This window comes from Herpailurus yagouaroundi, unplaced genomic scaffold, assembly GCF_014898765.1.
Source record: "Herpailurus yagouaroundi ecotype Mexico unplaced genomic scaffold, PumYag 28, whole genome shotgun sequence".
Lineage (NCBI taxonomy): Eukaryota > Metazoa > Chordata > Mammalia > Carnivora > Felidae > Herpailurus > Herpailurus yagouaroundi.
This window is the reverse complement of record NW_024412376.1, coordinates 135498505-135521395: the sequence shown is the minus strand read 5'-3', so window position 1 is coordinate 135521395 and position 22891 is coordinate 135498505. Positions and strand designations below refer to the sequence as shown.

The 22891-nt window shown below is 37.8% G+C and overlaps 1 protein-coding gene across 1 annotated transcript in view; it reads right to left on the bottom strand.

The window, feature by feature from the left end:
* The window catches only part of SMIM14 (small integral membrane protein 14), an 83115-nt gene that overhangs the window by 16535 nt on the left and 43689 nt on the right, over positions 1–22891 (bottom strand). Inside the window, exon 3 of the mRNA XM_040485356.1 lies at positions 3773–3821. Coding sequence (XP_040341290.1) covers positions 3773–3821 — 49 coding nt within the window. The remainder of the gene's footprint in view (positions 1–3772; positions 3822–22891) is intronic.

The following is a 22891-nucleotide window of genomic DNA, read 5'->3' as shown; positions in this document are numbered from 1 at the left end:
GCAAAAGCAGTTCTAAGAGAGAAGTTCACAGTGATAAATGCCTACTTCAAGCAATAAGAAAAGTCTCAAATGATCTAACTTTATACCTCAAAAAGTAGAAAAAAAACAGAATAGAGCCCATAGTTAGTAGATGTAAGGGAATAACAAAGATTAGAGTAGAAATCAATGATAAAGAAATTAAAAAGATACTAGAGAAGACTGATAAAACTAAGAGCTAATTCTCTGAAAAGATAAACAAAATTGATAAACCTTAGTCAGACTAACCAAAAAAAGAGAGAAAGGACTCAACTAAAATCAGATATGAAAGAGATGTTACAACTGGTACTATAAAAATATAAAGGATCATAACATTAGTATGAATAATCATACACCAACAAACTGGACAACCTAGAAGAAATGAATAACCTCCTAGAAACATACAGCCTACCAAGACTGCATCATGATAAAACAGAAAATCTGAGCAGACTGATTACTAGTAAGGAGACTGAATCAGTAATCAAAACCCTCCCAACAAACAAAAGTCCAGGACCAAACAGCTTCACTGGTGAATTCTACCAAACATTTAAAAAAGAATTAACACTAATCCTTTTCAAACTCATCCAAAAACAGAAGAGGAGGTAATTCTACTAAACTCATTTTATGAAGCCAACATTACCCTAGTACCAAAACCAACAAGGATACCACAAGAAAAAAAGGTACAGACTAATGTCCCTTATTCACACAGATGTAAAAATCCTCAAAACATTAGCAAATAGAATTCAACAATACTTTAAAAAGATCATACATCATGATCAAGTGGGATTTACTCTAAGGATCACAAATCAGTCAATGTGATATATATTACATTAACAAAATTAAGGATAAAAGTCATATGATCATCTCAATAGATGCAGGAAATGCATTAGACAAAATTAAACATCCATTTATTACAAAAACTCTCAACAAGGTGAAAATGTACCTCAACATAATAAAGCCCAAAGCTAACACCATATTTAACTGTGAAACCGAAAAACTTTTCCTCTAAAACCAGGAACACAACAAGGATGTTCACTCTGGCCACTTTTATCCAACACAGTATTAGAAATCCTAGCCAGAGCAATTAGGCAAGAAAAAGAAATAAAAGGCAACCAAATTTAAAATGAAGTAAAAGTGTCACTATTAGCTGATGACATTATGTATAGAAAACCCTAAAGACTCCATCAAAAAGATGTTAGAATAAACAAATTCACTAATATTGCAACATATAAAATCAACACAAAAACCTGTTGTGTTTCTATACACTAATAACAAGCTAGCAAAAAGAGAAATTAAGAACACAATCCCATTTATAATTGCATCAAAAAACACCTAGGAATAAATTTAACCAAGGAGGTGAAAGAGCTGTGTGTTGAAATGAAAGAAATTGAAGACACAAATAAAAAGATACTCCATGCCCACACACTGAAATAATTGTTAAAATGTCCATACTACTCAAAGCAATTACATATTCAATTCAATTCCTATCAAAATTCCAAAGGCATATTTCACAGAAATATAACAAACAATCCTAAACTTTGTATAGAACCACAAAAGACCCCAAAGCAATCTTGAGAAAAGAAAAAAGTTGAAGGCATCACAATCCCTGATTTCAAATTCTATTACAAAGCTAAAGTATTTGGGGTGACTTCAGCTCAGGTCATAATCTCATGGTTTGTGATTTGAGCCCCACGTCGGGGCTCTGACAGCTCAGAGCCTGGAGCCTGCTTCAGATTCTGTGTCTCCCTCCCTCTCTCTGCTTGCACTCTGTTTCCCTCTCTCTCAAAAATAAACATTAAAAAAAATTTTTTTAAGTTATCAGAAGATCTGAATAGACATTTTCCCAAAGAAGACACAGATGGCAAACAGGTTAAAGTCACCTAACATCAGGACCCTGCAAACAAAACCACAATGAGATATCATCTCATACCTGTTAGAAAGCCTATTACCAAAAAGGTAAGAAATAACTAGTGTTGGTGAGGATGTAGAGAAAAAAGAACCCTGTGCACTGTTGATCAGAATGTAAATTGGTATAGCCACTATGGAAGACAGTATGTAGGTTCTTCAAAAAATTAAACAAGAACTACCATTATATGACCCAGCAACTCCACCTCTGGGTTTTCCCCAAAGAAAACAAAAACATTAATTCAAAAAGATATATGCACTCCCATGTTCAATGCAGCACTATTTACAATAGCCAAGGTATGGAAACAATCTAATTGTCCATCCACAATGAATGGATAAAGAACTTATGGTGTATATATATATATATATACACACACAATAGGATATTATTTAGCCATAAGAAACAATGAAATCTTGCCATTTGTGACAACATGGATGGAAGTGAAATAAGGGAAACAGAGAAAGATGAATACTGTATTATCTCACTTATATGTAAAATCTAACAAAACAAAATAAGCTCATAGACACAAAGATCCAATTGGTGGTTGTCAGAGGTGGGGGCTGAGGAGTGGGAGAAATGGGTGAAGTAGAGGGAAAAGGTAAAAAACAGAGGCACATGGGTGGCTGATCCAGTTGAGGGTCTGACTCTTGATTTCAGCTCAGGTCAGGATCCCAGGGTCATGGGATCAAGCCCTCTGTTGGGCTCTGTGCTGACAGTGTGGAGCCTGCTTGAGATTCATTCCCTCCCTCCCTCCCTCCATGTCTCTCTGTCTCTGTCTCTCTCTCCCTTCAACCCCCTCCCAAACTTGCAAGCGCTCTCTGTAAAATGAAAAATAAAATTTTAAGGTAAAAAATAATTTAATTAAAAATATGCATATAAAGGATATCCGTTCAACTATTATTTATAATAGCAAAAAATACATCAGCAGGCTAAGATTCCAATAAAAGGAAATCACTTAAACACTGATGTATTCCCAAAATGTATTATTATTTAGTCAGTAACTATTTTTAAGATAAATATACACTAATATGTTTATAATACAGTGGTGAAAAACAATACACACAAAGTGATCCCATTTTCACAAATGTATCTGAAATTAATTGTGTCAGGTTTCACCTTCCTGTTAATGTCATACTTCCATTCTTACAGTCAAATCATTATGGCTAAGACAGAACTGGCTTGAATGTTAGGTATTAGAACCCCTCAAGTTATTTGTGTCTTGTAAAAAAGGTGCTTCACCTAATAGCCACCAAGTCTATCAGCTATATTCACAATGCAGGATCCATCTTTCTCTTCTGATTCTCCTTTACCATCACCACTGCCCATAAAGCCATATTGAGAAACTTCCCAACTGCCTTTGCTCCCTAGAGAATGCTAATGTCAGAGCCAAAGCCCCAAAGCCTCCACACCCTGGGAAAGAATGGGCTCCTCTCCCCATTCAAAAGTTCCCAAAGCTGCCAATGGATGCAAAAAAGACATGGTAGAGAAAGGGTGAGGGGTTTGCACTAGCAGCCTTGCTGTTCCAGTGTGACCAGCCAGAAGTGCACGTTACACATATATTTGCCAAGAAAAAGGTCTGAAAGGTTTTATAGCAAGTTGTCAATAATGGTTATCTTTTAGTATTCTGCAAGTTTTTCCTTATCTATGATTTAAAAATTTTCTTCAATGAAAATTTGTTTTTGAGGAAGAAAAAAATGTTTAAGTCAAAAAATGAAATATTTAAGTAGGAAATACATTACTGAGAACCATTTCCTTGAACAACAAACCATAAATACAATTTCCAACATTCACAGTCATCTGTCCTCTAATTCTGCCCCAATGCAAGGCTCTTCCTGTGCCATCGTTACTTACATTCTTGAAGACATTCTGTGTCTGTGCAGTAGGACTGGGACTGCCTCAACTACAATGAATAAGAAGAAAGGAGAGTTAGCCATTGGATTTAACCAAAAGTGGTTAATCTTTATTAGAAAGATCTTTTTTTTTTTTTTAATTTTTAAACAAATGCTACCGTAGTAGATATATTGTACCTTCAGAATCAGATACAAACATAGACTACACTAAGGAGCAGTCGAGCTTTGGGGGATTTTTTCTAGTCAAAATAATTTTCAAATACACTGTGATCTAGCACAATTCACCCATTTATATTAAGGAATTAAAAAAAAAATCACCTGTGACCTACCTAAACTGCTTCACATTATTAAACTTCCCAAAGAAGAACACTAAACTGTAGAGGAAGACTACTAGAAAGAGAGTAAACTTTGTTAATGAGATTTTTTTCTCATGGAAAATTCGAAGCAGAGGGAAAAAAAAGATTCTATTTGTAGAAAATGCATCTTTGAAAGGGAAGAACAAATACTTTCCCTTTTTTGCTTAGATCTGCATAAACCATGGCTATAAGGAACTAATAAAAATGGATACCACAGGGGTTGGGGGTGGAATGGAGGAGTAGACTCTGACAGAGATGAAAACTAAAGTTTTCAATATTTATCTTTTTACACAATTTTGGGACCATGTGATTATTATTTTTAAAAAGAAAATTTAAAAGAAAAAACTATCAATAAATATACATCATCCTTTTATGAATGTCCACCCTATGCTGAGAAATTTTATGATGTTTAGAAATGACATGATGAATCTTAAAATAGAGATGGCCATACAGTAAAAGAGAATGAGGAGCATGCAACTTTTTAATTCAGCCTTGTTACTTTATAATGACACCCTCTCTCCATTAAAGCAGTAACTCATGACTTGCAATTGCTTGGGAAAACAACAGAGCAGGTGTGCTTAGCTGGTTAAGTATGAGAGCTCTGCAGAAAAGACCTGGATTTAAAGTCTGGATCTGCAAACTTCTAGAGTTTCAAAGACCTTGGTCAAGGTCTTTGAACACTTCTAAACTTTAGTTTCCTCACCTGGTAAAATGGGGATAATAGTACCTATATTTGAGTACTAGTGAGGATTAAAATAGATAATGCAAGTGAACTGTAGTAAGAAACCAAGGAACGTTAGCTATTATTACTACTGTGCCATACCAATTAGGACCTCATCTAAACAATTATTGGAATTAACAACTAAACAAATCGTTTTATAAACTGTTCTCTAAGACGATCAGGCGTGCTTTGGTATATACCTCTAAAAGTAGTCCTACTTGAATTAAAATGGGAAGACAGATCTTAACCCTAAATAAGAAAGGGATCTATCAAAAACCTCTTTAAAAATTATACATTCTATGGCTATTATCAAAAAGACAAAAACAACAAGTGTTGGTGAGGATGTTGAGAAAAGGGAACTCTTGGGCATTATTGGTAGGAATGTAAATTGGTGCAGCCACTATGGAAAACAGTATGAAAGTTCCGCAAAAAATTAAAAATAGAATCACCATATGATTCAGCAATTACACTTCTGGGTATTTATCCATAGAAAATGAAAACACTTATTTGAAAATATATGCACCGCCCCCCCATTTCACTGCAGCCTTATTTACAATAGCCAAGACATGGAAGCAATCTAGATGCCCAGGAATGGATGAATGGATAAGGACAATGTTGCAAATATATATACAATGAAATATTATTCAGCCACTAAAAAAATGAAATCTTGCCATTTGCAACAACAGGGATGGACCCAGAGGGAATTGTGCTAAGTGAAAGAAGTCACAAAGAAAAAGATAAAGGGGCACCTGGGTGGCTCAGTTAGTTAAGCAGTTAAGTGTCTGACTCTTGATTTCGGCTCAGATAGTGATCTTATGGTTCATGAGATCGAGCCCCTGCTGACAGGGCTTTGTGCTGACAGTGTGGAGCCTGCTTGGGATTCTCTCTCTCCCTCTTTCTCTCTGCCCTCCTCACCCCCCACCACCTGCATGCACGCACGCGCACTCTCTCTCTCTCAAAATAAATAAACTTTAAAAAAAAAGAAAAAGAAAAATAGCGTATGATCTCACTTATATGCGGAATCTAAAAACAAAAAACAAGCAGAGCTCATGGATATAGAGAACACATTCAATTCATTTTGCCCAGATCCATCAGAAGAATCACTACCTGAGGCAGCTCTAGCCTGATGAAATGTATTTTTTAAGTAATAAGACTGGAACGTTAAAATGATTCCTTGATCCATGGGGCTGCAGAACAGATGTTGTAGCAGGCATGAAAACAACATTCATCACCATCACAGCTCTTGAGTGACCAGGTCCACCGTCAATGAGCAGTAATATTTTGAAAGGAATCTTCTTTCCTGAGCAATAGGTCTTAGTGGTGGGTTTAAAATATTCAGTAAACCATGTTGCAGACGTGATGTCATGGAAGCTTTGTTGTTCCAACAGAACACCAGCAGAATAGATTTAGCATAATTCTTAAGAGTCCTAGGATTTGGGGAACAGTAAATGAGCATGAGCACTGGCTGCAACTTAAAGTCAGTCCCTGCATTAGCCTCGAATAAGACAGTCAACGTGTCCCTTGAAGCCAGGCATTGACTTCTCTGGCTAAGAAAGTCCTAAATGGTATCTTCTTCCAATAGAAGGCTGTTTCATCTACACTGAAAATCTACTGTTCAGTGTAGTTACCTTAATGAACTATCTCAGCTAGATCTTCTGGGTAACTTGCTGCAGCATCCAAATCAGCACTTGCCACTTCACCTTGCACTTTGTTATAGAAATAACCTCTTTCCTTAAAACTCATGAATCAACCTCGTTAGCTTCAAACCTTTCTTCTGTAGCTTCCTCACCTCTCTCAGCCTTCATGGAATTGAAGAGAGTTAGGATCTTCTTGCTCTGGATTAGGCTTTTGCTTAGGGGAAGGTGGTAGCTGGTTTAGTCTTCTATCCAGACCACTCAAACTTTTTCCATTATCAGCAGTAAGGCTGTTTTGCTTTCTTATCATTCATGTGTTCACTGGAGTAGAACTTTTAATTTTCTTTCAAGAATTTTTCCTTTGCATTCACAGCTTGCCTAACTGGCCCAAGAGACCTAGCTTTCAGTCTATCTTGGTTTTTGACATGCCTTTCTCACTGAGCTTAATCATTAATAGTTTCTGATTTAAAGTAAGAGATGTGGGACTCTTCCTTTCACTTGAACACTTAAGAGACCATCACAGGACTATTATTGACCCAATTTTAATGCTTTTATGTCTCAGGGAATAAGGAGTACTGAGGACAGGGAGAGAGATGGGGGGCGGGGCGGGATAGATAGCCAGCCAGTGGAACAGTCAGAACACATACAACATTTACGGATTAAGTTCGCCATACTATATGGATGAAGTTCATGGTACCCCCAAACCAATTACAACAGTAATATCAAAGACCACTCATCACAGATCACCATAATAAATAATAATGATAAAGCTTGAAATATTGCAAGAATTGCCAAAATGTGACACAGAGACATGAAGCAAGCAAATGCTGATAGGAAAATGGTACTGGTAAGACTTCGATCAATGCAGGGTTGCTACAAACCCTCAATTTGTAGAAAATGCAGTATGTATGAAGTGCAAGAAAGTGCAATAAAATGAGGTATGCTTGCAGTTTAACTGAAACACAGCCACACGCATTCATTTATATATTGTCTATGGCTGCTTTCACTACAACAGCTGAGGTTATAATTATAGAGTCATCGAGCCTAAAATATTTACTATTGTGCTCTTAAATCATTGAACTTACTAGGAAACACACATGGAATAAGAGAAAAAACAAATATTTCTCTGTAGCCATATAAGAATGTTCATTTAGAGGGCACCTGGGTGGCTCAGTAGGTTAAGCATCCAACTTTTGATTTCAGTTCAGGTCAAGATCTCACGGTTTGTGAGACTGAGTCCCATGTCAGGCTCTGTGCTGACAGGAAAGAGCCTGCTTAGGATTCTCTCTCTTCCTCTCTCTCTCTCTGCCCCTCCCCCACACTCTTTCTCAAAAATAAACAAACATGTTTTTAAAATGTTCATGTAGAAATGTGAGATGCTCATGAATTACATCTATATAATAATAATAATGCAACAATCATTTGTTCACTTATTCATTCAATATACTTATTAAATGCCTACTATGTGCCAAGTACAGATCTAGGCACTGAGGATATAGTATGAAAAAGACAAAGTTTCTACTTTTATGGATCATACAGTCTTGTGGGGGGAAATCAGACGATTAACAAATATATTATGGGGTGCCTGGGTGGCTCAGTCGGTTAAGCATCCGACTTCATCTCAGGTCATGATCTCACAGTTGGTGGCTTCAAGCCCCATGTCAGGCTCTGCACTGACAGCTCAGAGCCTGGAGCCTGCTTCAAATTCTGTGTCTCCCTCTCTCTGCCCCTCCCCCACTTGCACTCTGTCTCTCTCTCAAAAATAAATAAACGTTAAAAAAATTAAAAATATATATATTATAAAAAATTTCAGAGAGCCATGCAGAGAACAAAAACAGGATGGCATTATATCTAAATCAGGCAGAGAGAGGCAATAACACTTAAGGGGCTATCTACGGGACAGTAAAGATCAAGGGATTGAGCATTCCAGGCAGAATAAACAACTAGGAAAGGGACTTAGGTGAACAGGCTCCTGTGAGATAGTGATGAAGAACCACAAAGTCACTTGCGGCTGGGGCATAAGAGCCATGTTACTTAGCTGTTGTATTTAACCCCAGAACCAAATGCTCTCTCTGTATGCTCAAATCATCACAGTATGCTACTGATGTCATTTGTCTGACTGCCTCCAATTCTGAGACATAGCAATATATAACAGATACCCATATGGTTTATCATTGTGGAATTGGGAATACTTTCTCATTTTCTAATATTTGGGACATATTTAAATAAAAATTATATTACTTTTAAAATTGTATTACTTTAAAAAGTGACTTATTATAACTTAAATAATTTATTATAATCACAAACACTGGAAACTTGTATGTGGTAGGTACTGTAGTAAGAACTTTAACTTGTTATTTAATTCTCAACCAAGAGCTGGAGACAGGTTCTATTATTGCTACTTTACTAGTGGATGAAACTTGAGTTTGGGAGAGGTTAGCTAACTTGATTATCCAGTACTAACTCCAAAATCTAAATCCTTAACACAATTCCATTCTACTTTACAATGTACAAAATTTTGTATCATAATTTTATAGTTAACAACGTATCATTACATTCTCTCAAGCACAATTCTGAATTGTTACAAAATACTCCCATGAGTTGATGTACTGTATAATTGAACTGAAGCAAAATCTGACTAAAGTGAAAATAACCATATGTGTAGTTATTAAGTAGCTCTAAGACCAACATAGCCAATGTTTTCCTTCTACACTGAAAGAGATCTCTCTTGGGATACCTGGCTGGCTTAATTGATGAGCATGTGTCTCTTGATCCTGAGTTAGAACCCCACCTTGGGCACAGAGATCACTTTAGAGAGAGAGAAAGAGAAAGAGAGAGAGAGAGAGAGAGAGAGAAAGAGAGAGAGAGAGAGAGAGAGGGAGGGAGGGAGGGGCACCAGGGTGGGTCAGTCAGTTAAGCATCCGACTTCAGCTCAGGTCATGATCTTATGGTTCATGGGTTCGAGCCCCACGTAGGGCTTTGTGCTGACATCTGGAGCCTGCTTCAGATTCTGTGCCTCCCTCTCTTCCTGTTCCTTTCCCACTCATGCTCTCTTTCTCTTTCTCTCTCTCAAAAATAAACAAACATTAAGAAGAGAGAGAGAGAGAGCTCTTCCTTTAAGTGCCAGGGGAAGAAAGAGTAGGCTTCCCTTTGGGACTATGACAAAAAATGGTAATGTACAATTTGTCCTGCTATATAAGTTTCTAGAAAATTAACTAATTCACATATAATTGGTAAAAAGAGAAATTATGTCAGTTTAATGTGGAAGCTGTGTTGGTTCATAATAAGTGGTTTTTTCTAGGTAAGGGCAGCCAGAAGAGTGGGAGTCAAATGATTTTCAACAGGAAATGATAAATCCTTTGGCTCATGCTAAGCAGACAGGAGCTCTTTCAGCTTTAAGAAAATTAAAACTGAGTGCCTACGGGCATGTGCATGCACTGCCCCCCCCCCCCCCGCCCCTCCCCTCCCCCCAACCAAGAATGAGAAGAATTTATTCATTGGAAGCCTGGCTGAGTGCAGCACTTCAACTCTAGTCCAAGCTGCAGTGAATATTTGGGACATTCCACCAAGAGCTGTGGTTGGACTCTGCTCTTCTGGCAGGTCTTCTTTGAGTTCCTGGCTACATTCTTCACGTTCACAAACAGGCAATGCTGCAGGCTCTGAATGATGAGGTGCCAAAGTATCATGATCAGGACTACGTGTTTTTTCCAAACCAGTGTTTTGGAATATATTTTCAGTATTCAGATTCAAACACTTATGATGAGTAAATTACAGTCTTTAAAGAATTAAAAAACCACTATTTAAGGGCACCTGGGTGGCCCCAGTTGGTTAAGCATCTGGCTCTTGGTTTCGGATCAAGTCATGATCTCACAGTGGTGAGATCAAGACCCAAGTCGGGCTCCATGCTGACAGCATGCAGCCTATTTGGGATTCTCTCTCTCCTCTCTTCTCTGCGCCTTCCGTGTTCATGTACAGGCACACACTTTCTTTCTCTTTCTTCCTCAAAATAAATAAATACACACTTTAAAAAAGCCATGCATTTAAATACAAGAGAATCTCACTGTTTTGATGGAACTGTTTAAACAAAGGCCTAATTTACACCTTAGTTTTCTCTTGACTTATTTGGAGAATACAGTGGTACTATTGATGCTAATTTTGGCTATTCCAATAGGAAACTATTTGCAAAAACAAATATAATTAGAAGAAAACCAAGGATAATATGTGAAGGAAACAAATGACAGGATCTACAGGATGGAGTCATAAACTTCAAATATTTTCTGTATTACGGTGGAGGCAAGGGGAAGAACCACATGTGGACTATCTATAGCCAACAATTGTTGTCCAGGTAAATTTCATGTTAACACTGATCCTGGGATCCCAGAAAATAACTAAAAGTAGATTTAAATCTCTCCATCTAACCAGGATGGTCATGGAAAGTTTTTGAAGTTAGCCTGCTTCAAAATCACAGAGACAGCATAACATGAGTATAATAAATGTGTTTACTCATTAGGGAAAAAGGCAGAAAACACAGATTTAAAAAGACTGAAAGAATAAAAGAGACCTGGCCAAGAGATTTCACATTAGGGAAATTGATGAATATAAAATAGTCTGTTATGATACCCAGGAAGCCTAACAGAAACCCTTGGCTGTCAGAGGTCTCTGGGAAAAATGTAGATCAAAGAGACAATTCTTTTTTTTTTTTTTTAATCCCCCTTTTTAAAAAATTAAAAAAAAATTTACATCCAAATTAGCAGACAGTGCAACAATGATTTCAGGAGTAGATTCCTTAGTGCCCCTTACCCATTTAGCCCATCTGCACTCCAGTAACCCTCAGTTTCTTCTCCATATTTATGAGTCTCTTCTGTTTTGTCCCCCTCCCTGTTTTTATATTATTTGTTTCCCTTCCCTTATGTGCATCTATTTTGTCTCTTAAAGTCCTCATATGAGTGAAGTCATATGATTTTTGTCTTTCTAATTTCGCTTAGCATAATACCCTCCAGTTCCATCCACACAGTTGCAAATGGCAAGATTTCATTCTTTTTGATTGCCAAGTAATACTATACCACATCTTCTCAAAGAGACAATTCTAATGACAAAAGCAGATAAATGGATCTTTTTGAGAAAACTTACTTTGGAGAAATTCACTGAAAAGAATTATAAAGAAAAGAAAGTCTCTCTCTGGAGTTACCAAAATGTACCTACTATAGACTGAATGTGTCCCAACTTCACTTGTTGAAGCCCTAAATCCCCAATGTGATGGTTTTTGGAAGCGGGGCCTTTGGGAGGTAAACAGATTTAAACGAGGTCATAAGGGGAAAGCCCCCATGATGGGATTAGTGCCTTTATATTAAGAAGAGACTAGAGTCCTTATTCCCTCTGTACCATGTTGAAGATACAGCAAGAAGGCAGCTGTCCGCAAACCAAGTAGAAAACCATCACCAGACACCAAGTCTACCTGTACTTGATCTTGGACTTTCCAGACTCCAGAATTGGGAGAAGTAAATGTTTGATGTTTAAGCCACCTATCCGTGGTATTTTGCTTTAGCCACCCGAGTTAAGACAATACCTGAACTAGAACTTACTTCTATTTTTTTTATGTCTGCCCAAGAACCTCACATATATTGGAAGTCATGTTCTTTCCCATGGACAGTAGCTGCCTGTGTACTGGTAAACAGAACAGTGGTTAAAAAGAGAAGCTTTAAAATCAGAGGTATATGGGTTCAAATTCTTTATCTGTTACTTTCCATAAAGTTTCAAACTATAAAAGACATATATATGACCTATTAATGTTATTGGGTCACTCGGTTGACCAGATACCAAGGTGCATCTTGTCCCAGATGCACCCAGAGTTGGAGACCCAAGACCAGAATGGGGAGATAGAGTTTACTGAGTAGGTAAGTATATTTTCAAGAGAGAAAGTGGGCCACTGCCAGAGCAAGAGTGGCAATGGCCCCAAGACTTTCTAACTGCATCCTTTTAAGTTTGCTTTTTCTATATGTAATTTTGGCTTTGATTGACAGCTGATGGTTACATAACATTTTGGCTTCTGTGCATGCACGCAGCCATGATGCATTGTTATTTATTTATGTATTGTCTATTTATGAATTTCTAATGAGTTTTTGCTGTGATCTTAAGGCAGCTTGCACCTTTTGTATTCATCCTCAGCTCTTGGAAGTTCCCTTGTGGCTTTTGAGCCAGCTCTGTGGCTAGGCCTTTCTTGTTCTGTTAGCCCTGGAGTGGCTCTGAAGGTGTGGCTGTTAACCCTGGGTGGGGTGGCTCAGAGTGTATGGCCAGCATCTGCTTTATCCCACCTTGTTCATGCCTAACTAACTGCTTAACATTATGAACTTTAAGGCATTATGAGGATTAAATGATATAATTAAACATATAAAAAATTAAACATGTATATAAAAATCCCAGTTCATGGTCTACAGGATAACGTTTTTAGATCACAGCAATTTGCAGGAAAGTGGGAAAAAGTCATTTTAATATTAAACAGGGCTGACTGTGTAAATAAGCATGCTCAAATTTATCACTATTATTTTTTTTAAAATGAAATTCTAAAACTCACAACAAAAAGTACTTTCAAAGTAATGACTAAACGGTTGGGTCAATGTCCTCTAACACAGCTCATGGTCGTAAGTTCACTTGAAAGTCTCTGAGCAGTGAGATTCCTGTGGCTTTCCTCAAAACAAAAATAGAGAAAAATATTCATTTCTTTGACAAATATTTAAAGAGTGATTTTTTGTTAAAGTTTGTTTATTTTGAGAGAGATCGAGCATAAGGAAGGGGCAGAAAGAGAGGGAGAGAGAGAATCTCAAGCAGGCTCCCCACTGTCAGCAAAGAGCTGGATGTGGGGCTCGAACTCAAGAATCATGAGATCATGACCTCAGCCAAAACCAAGAGTCAGACACTTAACCGACTGAGCGACCAGGCATCCCAGGAGTAATTTTCATGTGCATTTTGTCAAACTAAGGTTTTCAGATTTTAAGAGACTATTTTTTTCCCTAAACTGCTCAGAGGAATTATATGTATATTATTTGCAACAACTAAACTCCTTGCCAGTTTGAGAGCAAGATATTGAAAAAAGAGGATGAAAAAAAACAACAACAGGTGTTCCCATTTTAAAGTATTCTCACAAATCATCAGTGTTAGGTCAGGTGTTCCAATATGCAGCTTGGGAAATAAAGTCATAAGACAGCAAGTATATATTATGGATCCAAAGATGTAGTAGGGAGCCTAACACATAAAATAACAATATAAGGGTGCCTGGGTGGCTCAGCTGGTTGAGCATCAACTTCAGCTAAGGCCAGGATCTCATGGTTGGTATGTTTGAGCCCTCTGCCTTGGGCTCACCGATGTCAACACAGAGCCTGTGTCAGATCCTCTGTCCCCCTCTCTCTGCCCCTCCCCTGCTCACATTCTCTCTCTCAAAAATGAAAAAACATTTATTAAGAAAGAAAAGAGAGGCACCTGGGTGGCTCAATCAGTTAAATGTCTGATTTCAGCTCAGGTCATGATCTCATGGGTTCGTGGGTTTGAGCCCTACATCTGACTTGGTGCTGACAGCTCAGAGCCTGGAGACTGCTTCTGATTCTAGGTCTCCCTTTCTCTAACCCTGTCCCACTTGTGCACTCTCTCTTTCTCAAAAATAAACATACATTAAAAAAATTTTTAATTAAAAAATAAAATAAGAAAGAAACATAAACATAAAGCCCCATTAAAAGAACAAACAAAAAACCCAAAACACAACATTTCCTACGTTCTAATGGAGCTCAGTAGCTCAGGAATGTTCTAGTAGTTCTTAGAGCAGTGACCAAAATCGACAACATCCCACCATATGATGATAACTATTTGTTAGCATTCTGGTTACTATATTCCAGACATTGATATTTGTAAAATAGTTGATCCCTGAACAACACAGTGGTAGGGACATTGACCCCCTTGCATAGTCAAAAATCCATATATAAGTTTTGACTACAGGAGACTACTGTAGACCGAAAGCCTTACTGATAACATAAAGAGTTGATCAACACACTTTGTATATCTTTTCATGTTAGCAAATGTCTCAGTTTACTTTTCTAAAACAATACTACAGACAGGGTAGCTTATAAACAGCAGCACAAGACAAGAAATAACAAGCATTAGTGAAGATGTGGAGAAAAGGAAACCCTTGTGAACTATTGGTGGGAATGTAAATTGGTGCAGCCACTATGGAAAAAAGTATAAGGTTTCTCAAAAAAAAAAAAAAAAAAAAAAATTAAGACCAGAATTACCAGTACATGATCCAGCAATTCCACTTTTGGGTATTTATCTGAAGAAAATTAAAACACTAATTTGAAAAGATATATGCACACCCATGTGCACTGCAGCATTATTTTCAGTAGCCAAGATATGAAAACAACCTAAGTGTCCACTGATGGATGAATGGATAAAGATGATGGTGTGTGTGTGTGTGTGTGTGTGTGTGTGTATACAGAGACATAAAAAGAATGAAATCTTGCCATTTGTGGCAATCCAGATGGACCTTGAGGACATAAGCTAAGTGAAGTAAGTCACAGAAAGACGATAATCTGCCTTATACATTTAATTTAAAACAAACCAAGCTAATAAATACAGAGAATAGATAGGTGGTTACCAAAGATGGGTGGTAGAGGGTGGGCAAAATGGGTGAAGGAGGTCAAAAGGTACAAAATTCTAGTTATAAAATAAGCCATGGGGATGTAATGTAAAACATGGTGACTATAGTTAACAACACTATATTGCAGATTTGAAAGTTGCTAAGAGGGTAGATCCTAAAATTCCTCATCACAAGATGAAAAATTTCTTTGTAACTATGTATGATGTTGGATGTTAACTAGACTTACTGTGGTGATCATTTAGTAATATGTAAGTATCAAATCATTTTGTTGTATACCTGAAATTAATATAATGTCAAATATACCTCAATTGAAAAAAAAAAAAAGGATGGAATATATTTCCTCTCCTCTTGAACCTAAGCAGGCTTGTGATTGCTATAATCAAAGGGCTGTATGCAATTTCTTAGGCCAGGTCATAAAAAGTATCCAGCTGCTGGGGTGCCTGGCTGGCTCAGGCAGTAGAGCATGTGACTCTTGATCTTGGGGTTGTTGAGTTAGAGACCCATGTTGGGTGTAGAGATTACTTAAGGAAATTAAAAAAAAAAAAAAGTATCCAGCTGCTGGCTGGTTCTCCCCCTTCCCAATCCTCCCTTGAGATGGATACTTAACCTTGGAAGCAAGCCACCACACTCTGAGGAAGCCAAGCATCCATATGAAAAGGTCATATGTAGGCTGGGAGTACTAGGTAGGGTTTCAGTCTACCAGTATCAGCTGCCAGACAATGAGTGAGTGAGCCTCCAGATGCTTCCTGCTCCCAGCCTCTGAGTCTTACAGCTAAGAACCCAGACATTGTGCAACACACATGTCATCTCCACTATGCTCTGTATGAACTCCAGACACAGAGTTTGTCATCTTAATAAAAGGTTTTATACCACTAAATTTTTGAGTAATTTGTTATGCGGTCATACAACTGGAATAATATAAAACAAATGTTAACAGCTTATATTCAGTAAAGAAGCAATGAAGCATTGGAAAATATAGGGAGATTTTTATTTTCTCTTTTGACAGTATACTGCTTGAATTGTGTACCATAAGGACATGCAACCATTATTTTATCTTTTTTTTATTATTATTTTCAATATTTATTCATTTTGAGAGACAGAATGCAAGCAGGGGAGGGGGGCAGAGAGAAAGGGAGAGGCAGGATCCAAAGCAGGCTCCAGGCTCCGAGCTGTCAGCACAGAACCCGACCTGGGACTTGAACCCACAGACCATGAGATCATGACCTGAGCTGAAGTCGGATGCTTAGCCAACTGAGTCACCCAGGCACTCCCATATAACCTCATTTCCTAATTGGTAAACTGAATTATACCTCTAACCACAGAAGGACTAACTAGTCTTCCAGTGCCTGGATGACATTGATAAAAAACATTAAGATTTGAAAGTAAGAAATTGACTAAAATTTCCTTTATTAACTAAAATAAAACCCAGAAGTTAATCAGATGATTAAAAAAGGCTTTATACCACATGGAAGATGCTAAATACTATTATTAAATTGGGGATATATACTTCCCTACTTTTACTTTTTTTTTAATGTCTGGTTATTTTTTGAAAGAATATATTCATGTATTATTTCAATAAGTGTTTTACAAAAATTAAAATTAAAATAAATAGAGGCTCCTGGGTGGCTCAGTTGGTTAAGCGTCATACTCTTGATTTTGGCTTGGGTCATTATCTCATGACTCATGAGATCAAGTCCCATGTTGAGCTGACAGTGTGGAGCCTACTTGGATTCTCTCTCCCGTTCTCTCTCTGCCCCTCTTTCACACTTATGCATGCTCTCTCAAAAATAAATAAATAAACATTAAAATTTTTAAATAAATAGAAAAAGATACTAGCAGTAGATATATTTGCTAGGTAGACAGGTTTCTCAAGAAATTTTTCAGGCACACACATTTTTCTTCCAAGAAAAAAACCAATCAATCTTAATGTAACTTATTTAAGTACAGTGAACATTAGCCACAATTTACAGGGCCTTCAGGCCTATAATGAGGACTCTGACCAAAGATCTCCCAGATCACATGCTTACAATACTGTAATACAAATACAACTTTAAGTAAATTAAAATTTTAGAGGTTTCAGTTACACTGTTTAGATGTGAAATACAAAGCTCAACAAACCAAAAAAGGGATTATCTTATTTCAAATCTTAGGTTACAACAGAGAGCAGGAAAAACACAAAACATGATCCAAGTTCACATTACTAAATCTATCTGTTCTCTCTTTCTGGAACTCCTATCATTAATAGAAGAAATTTTATGCCAAGAGACAGCCAGTCAAGGAGAACAGAGAAAGAAGGAGGTATCAAGGAAGCAGAATAGGGTGAAACCAGAATAATTCTACAAATGGCTTCAATGGGAATGGAAAAAGCCCCCTGCAGGCTGTTTTTATTGTTGTAAGGAAATATATTAAAAAAAAACAACAACAAAAAAAACACACACACACACACACACAACTAAATACAGTTGTTGTAAGGAAATGCCTTTTTTTTTTTTAAAGAATACTAACTCCACAAGGGCACACACAAAAAAATACCACACAACTTTAAAAAATGACTGATTTATAATGAGATTACAATTTTGTGCTGGCATCTTTCTACACATGTAGTAGTATTCTACCATATCAAGAAAAATCCATACTTATCACTAAGCATGTTTCCATATTAAATCAAGTAATGCAACATAGCATAACTTGATGAAAAGAACTGATTTTAAATGAAAGAAACTCACTGTATATATATATTTTATCCACTTCTTTAAAAGAAGTCTTACCAACCAGTATTTAATGAGTAAAGCATTAATTATGAAAGAAATAGATTGTAATGTCAGAAAATGCCTCCTTTTATTAATGTTTCTGAACATTGTGGAGACAGAGACATAAACAAACTTAGCAAAGTACAACTGTGTTATGAACCTGTGTGTAACTCAATGATGTAATTAAGTCACCAGAAGTACACCTGCCAAGTGAATAAGCAAAGCTTTGTCATGAGCACCCCAAAATGGGCACTCTTTGTACTGCAGTCTTATCAACCTTAAACGTAAATGCAGCTTATAATGTATTATTTAAAACACTCCTATAATACAACCGGAGATATAATCATTTGCTTTTAAAGTCCACACTATAGATAGACAATAAAATGAATGAAAATCAGATTTATATTCTTTATACTGGTACAGCCTAAGAGTTAAACAATCAAAATTTACATAAGCACTGATGAGGCAATAGTAAAAAAAGCACTGAATTGTTGTTGTAGCCATTTTGCCTTAGGAGACATACAAGTTTTTTCTATTTTTATATATTTTTTATATGCTGATGAGAAAAAAATCTACCAATTTAGAAATCAAAGAATTAAGAACAAAAGAAAGTCTTATTAGGATTACTGAAGAGCTAGGGGCACCTGGGTGGCTCATTTGGTTCAGTGTCCCACTCTTGATTTTGGCTCAGGTCATGATCTCACAATTCATGAGATCAAGCCCCACGTGGGGCTCTGTGCTGACAGTACGAGCCTGCTTGGGATTCTCTCCCTCTCCGCCCCTTCTCCACCTGCTCGCGCGTGCTCTCTCTCTCAAAATAAATAAACATTTTTTGAAAAGAATTATGGGAAAGCTAAACATAATATCTTTTCTTTTCAAATCATATAATAGTATACTCAAAAATTTTCTTCTTCAGTGAAAAAAGTCTGTACTACATATTGTGTATAATTTTACTGCTTCTAACGCCTTTGAAGTAGCTTACAAAGTTTTATCTTTTTTTTTTTTTCAACGTTTTTTTATTTATTTTTGGGACAGAGAGAAACAGAGCATGAATGGGGGAGGGGCAGAGAGAGAGGGAGACACAGAATCAGAAACAGGCTCCAGGCTCTGAGCCATCAGCCCAGAGCCCGACGCGGGGCTCGAACTCCCGGACCGCGAGATCGTGACCTGGCTGAAGTCGGACGCTTAACCGACTGCGCCACCCAGGCGCCCCAGTTTTATCTTTTTAAAGTTTTACTTAAGTAATCTCTGTACCCAACGAGGGGCTTGAACTCACAACCCCAAGATCAAGAGTTGTATGCAGAGGTTTTTTTCTTTAAAAATTTTTTAATGTTTATTTAATTTTGAGACAGAGAGAGGCAGAGCATGAGCGGGGGAGGGGCAGAGAGAGAGGGAGACACAGAATCCAAAGCAGGCTTCAGGTTCTGAGCTGTCAGCACAAAGCCCAATGAGGGGCTCGAACTCATGAACTGCAATATCATGAACTGAGTCAGCCAGGTGCCTTCCGAGTTTTATTTATTTATTTTTATTTATTTATTTATTTATTTATTTATTTTATTTATATATGAAATTTATTGTCAAATTGGTTTCCATACAACACCCAGTGCTCATCCCAAAAGGTGCCCTCCTCAATACCCATCACCCACCCTCTCCTCCCTCCCACCCCCCATCAACCCTCAGTTTGCTCTCAGTTCTCAACAGTCTCTTATGCTTTGGCTCTCTCCCACTCTAACCTCTTTTTTTTTTTTTTCCTTCCCCTCCCCCATGGGTTCCTGTTAAGTTTCTCAGGATCCACATAAGAGTGAAACCATATGGTATCTGTCTTTCTCTGTATGGCTTATTTCACTTAGCATCACATTCTCCAGTTCCATCCACGTTGCTACAAAAGGCCATATTTCATTTTTTCTCATTGCCACGTAGTATTCCATAGTGTATATAAACCACAATTTCTTTATCCATTCATCAGTTGATGGACATTTAGGCTCTTTCCATAATTTGGCTATTGTTGAGAGTGCTGCTATGAACATTGGGGTACAAGTGCCCCTATGCATCAGTACTCCTGTGTCCCTTGGATAAATTCCTAGCAGTGCTATTGCTGGGTCATAGGGTAGGTCTATTTTTAATTTTCTGAGGAACCTCCACACTGCTTTCCAGAGCGGCTGCACCAATTTGCATTCCCACCAACAGTGCAAGAGGGTTCCCGTTTCTCCACATCCTCTCCAGCATCTATAGTCTCCTGATTTGTTCATTTTGGCCACTCTGACTGGCATGAGGTGATACCTGAGTGTGGTTTTGATTTGTATTTCCCTGATAAGGAGCGACGCTGAACATCTTTTCATGTGCCTGTTGGCCATCCGGATGTCTTCTTTAGAGAAGTGTCTATTCATGTTTTCTGCCCATTTCTTCACTGGGTTATTAGCTTTTGGGGTGTGGAGTTTGGTGAGCTCTTTATAGATTTTGGATACTAGCCCTTTGTCCGATATGTCATTTGCAAATATCTTTTCCCATTCCGTTGGTTGCCTTTTCGTTTTGTTGGTTGTTTCCTTTGCTGTGCAGAAGCTTTTTATCTTCATAAGGTCCCAGTAATTCACTTTTGCTTTTAATTCCCTTGCCTTTGGGGATGTGTCGAGTAAGAGATTGCTACGGCTGAGGTCAGAGAGGTCTTTTCCTGCTTTCTCCTCTAGGGTTTTGATGGTTTCCTGTCTCACATTCAGGTCCTTGATCCATTTTGAGTTTATTTTTGTGAATGGTGTGAGAAAGTGGTCTAGTTTCAACCTTCTGCATGTTGCTGTCCAGTTCTCCCAGCACCATTTGTTAAAGAGACTGTCTTTTTTCCATTGGATGTTCTTTCCTGCTTTGTCAAAGATGAGTTGGCCATACGTTTGTGGGTCTAGTTCTGGGGTTTCTATTCTATTCCATTGGTCTATGTGTCTGTTTTTGTGCCAATACCATGCTGTCTTGATGATGACAGCTTTGTAGTAGAGGCTAAAGTCTGGGATTGTGATGCCTCCCGCTTTGGTCTTCTTCAAAATTACTTTGGCTATTCGGGGCCTTTTGTGGTTCCATATGAATTTTAGGATTGCTTGTTCTAGTTTCGAGAAGAATGCTGGTGCAATTTTGATTGGGATTGCATTGAATGTGTAGATAGCTTTGGGTAGTATTGACATTTTGACAATATTTATTCTTCCAATCCATGAGCAGGGAATGTCTTTCCATTTCTTTAAATCTTCTTCAATTACCTTCATAAGCTTTCTATAGTTTTCAGCATACAGATCCTTTACATCTTTGGTTAGATTTATTCCTAGGTATTTTATGCTTCTTGGTGCAATTGTGAATGGGATCAGTTTCCTTATTTGTCTTTCTGTTGCTTCATTGTTAGTGTATAAGAATGCAACTGATTTCTGTACATTGATTTTGTATCCTGCAACTTTGCTGAATTCATGGATCAGTTCTAGCAGACTTTTGGTGGAGTCTGTCGGATTTTCCATGTATAATATCATGTCATCTGCAAAAAGCGAAAGCTTGACTTCATCTTTGCCAATTTGGATGCCTTTGATTTCCTTTTGTTGTCTGATTGCTGATGCTAGAACTTCCAGCACTATGTTAAACAACAGCGGTGAGAGTGGGCATCCCTGTCGTGTTCCTGATCTCAGGGAAAAAGCTCTCAGTTTTTCCCCGTTGAGGATGATGTTAGCTGTGGGCTTTTCATAAATGGCTTTTATGATCTTTAAGTATGTTCCTTCTATCCCGCCGAGTTTTATTTTTAAGGTTATTTGATTAGGTAGTACATTCACAGTTTTAAACTGTACAAACACAGTGAAGAGTCTCTCCTTCATTGCTTTCTTCTATCCTCCTAATGTTCCCTTGATCACAAATATAGTGTTTTTAATTTTTTTTTCAACGTTTATTTATTTTTGGGACAGAGAGAGACAGAGCATGAACGGGGGAGGAGCAGAGAGAGAGGGAGACACAGAATCGGAAACAGGCTCCAGGCTCTGAGGCATCAGCCCAGAGCCTGACGCGGGGCTCGAACTCCCAGACCGCGAGATCGTGACCTAGCTGAAGTCAGACACTTAACCGACGGCGCCACCCAGGCGCCCCACAAATATAGTGTTTTTAAAGGTGCTTGAAGGAGACCAACTGGCAGCAGCAGAACAGAACAGGGCACTAAAGAAATAGTACAAGGCAAGGGCACCTGGGTGGCTCAGTTGGTCAAGTGACTGACTCTTGGTTTCCGCTCAGGTCATAATCTCACAGTTAGTGGGTTCAAGCCCCACATTGGGCTCCGCACTGGCAGTGCAAGACCTGCTTGGGAGTCTCTCTCTCTCTCTCCCTCTCTGCTCCTCCACTGCTTGCGCCCTCTCTTTCTCAAAATAAATAAACTTAAAAATTTTATTAAAAAAAAAGAAAACAAAAGAAACAGCACAGGGCCTAGAGCTAAACTGCCAGAGTTGAATGTGCCTCTGCCACTCTCTGTTCAGCTCTGACACCTGGAAAGAGTGACTTAACTTCTCTGTACCTCAGTTTCCTCATTTGTAAAAGGAAAACTTACATCATGGGCTTAAGCTAGTACCTAGACTAACTTGAAACTCCTCAATATAACCATTATTATGAGCTCCAGTATACCCCTTGGAAACCATTCCTATGTATTTACAAACATATACTGACCTACACACACACACACACACATCCCCCACATGTTCTCACACTCCAACCCCACAAAGGCATCTCTATGGCTTTCACTATCTTTTCTCAGATACTTCTAAAGAATGTTTCTTGTATTTATAATAGTTTTTGTGTTCTCCGTTGTTCAAGACATAAAGGTCCATATTTTTTTGATGAATTCTATCTTTTGTCAATATTATTTCCATGTTCCACTTAATTGTTTTGGCTTTGAATTATATCGTGTCTAAGATTAAGAGTACTGCATTCTTTTGAGATAGCTTTTTCCTCACTCCTTTATCACATACCTACTATATATATATATATATATATATTTTTTTTTTTTTTTTTTTTTT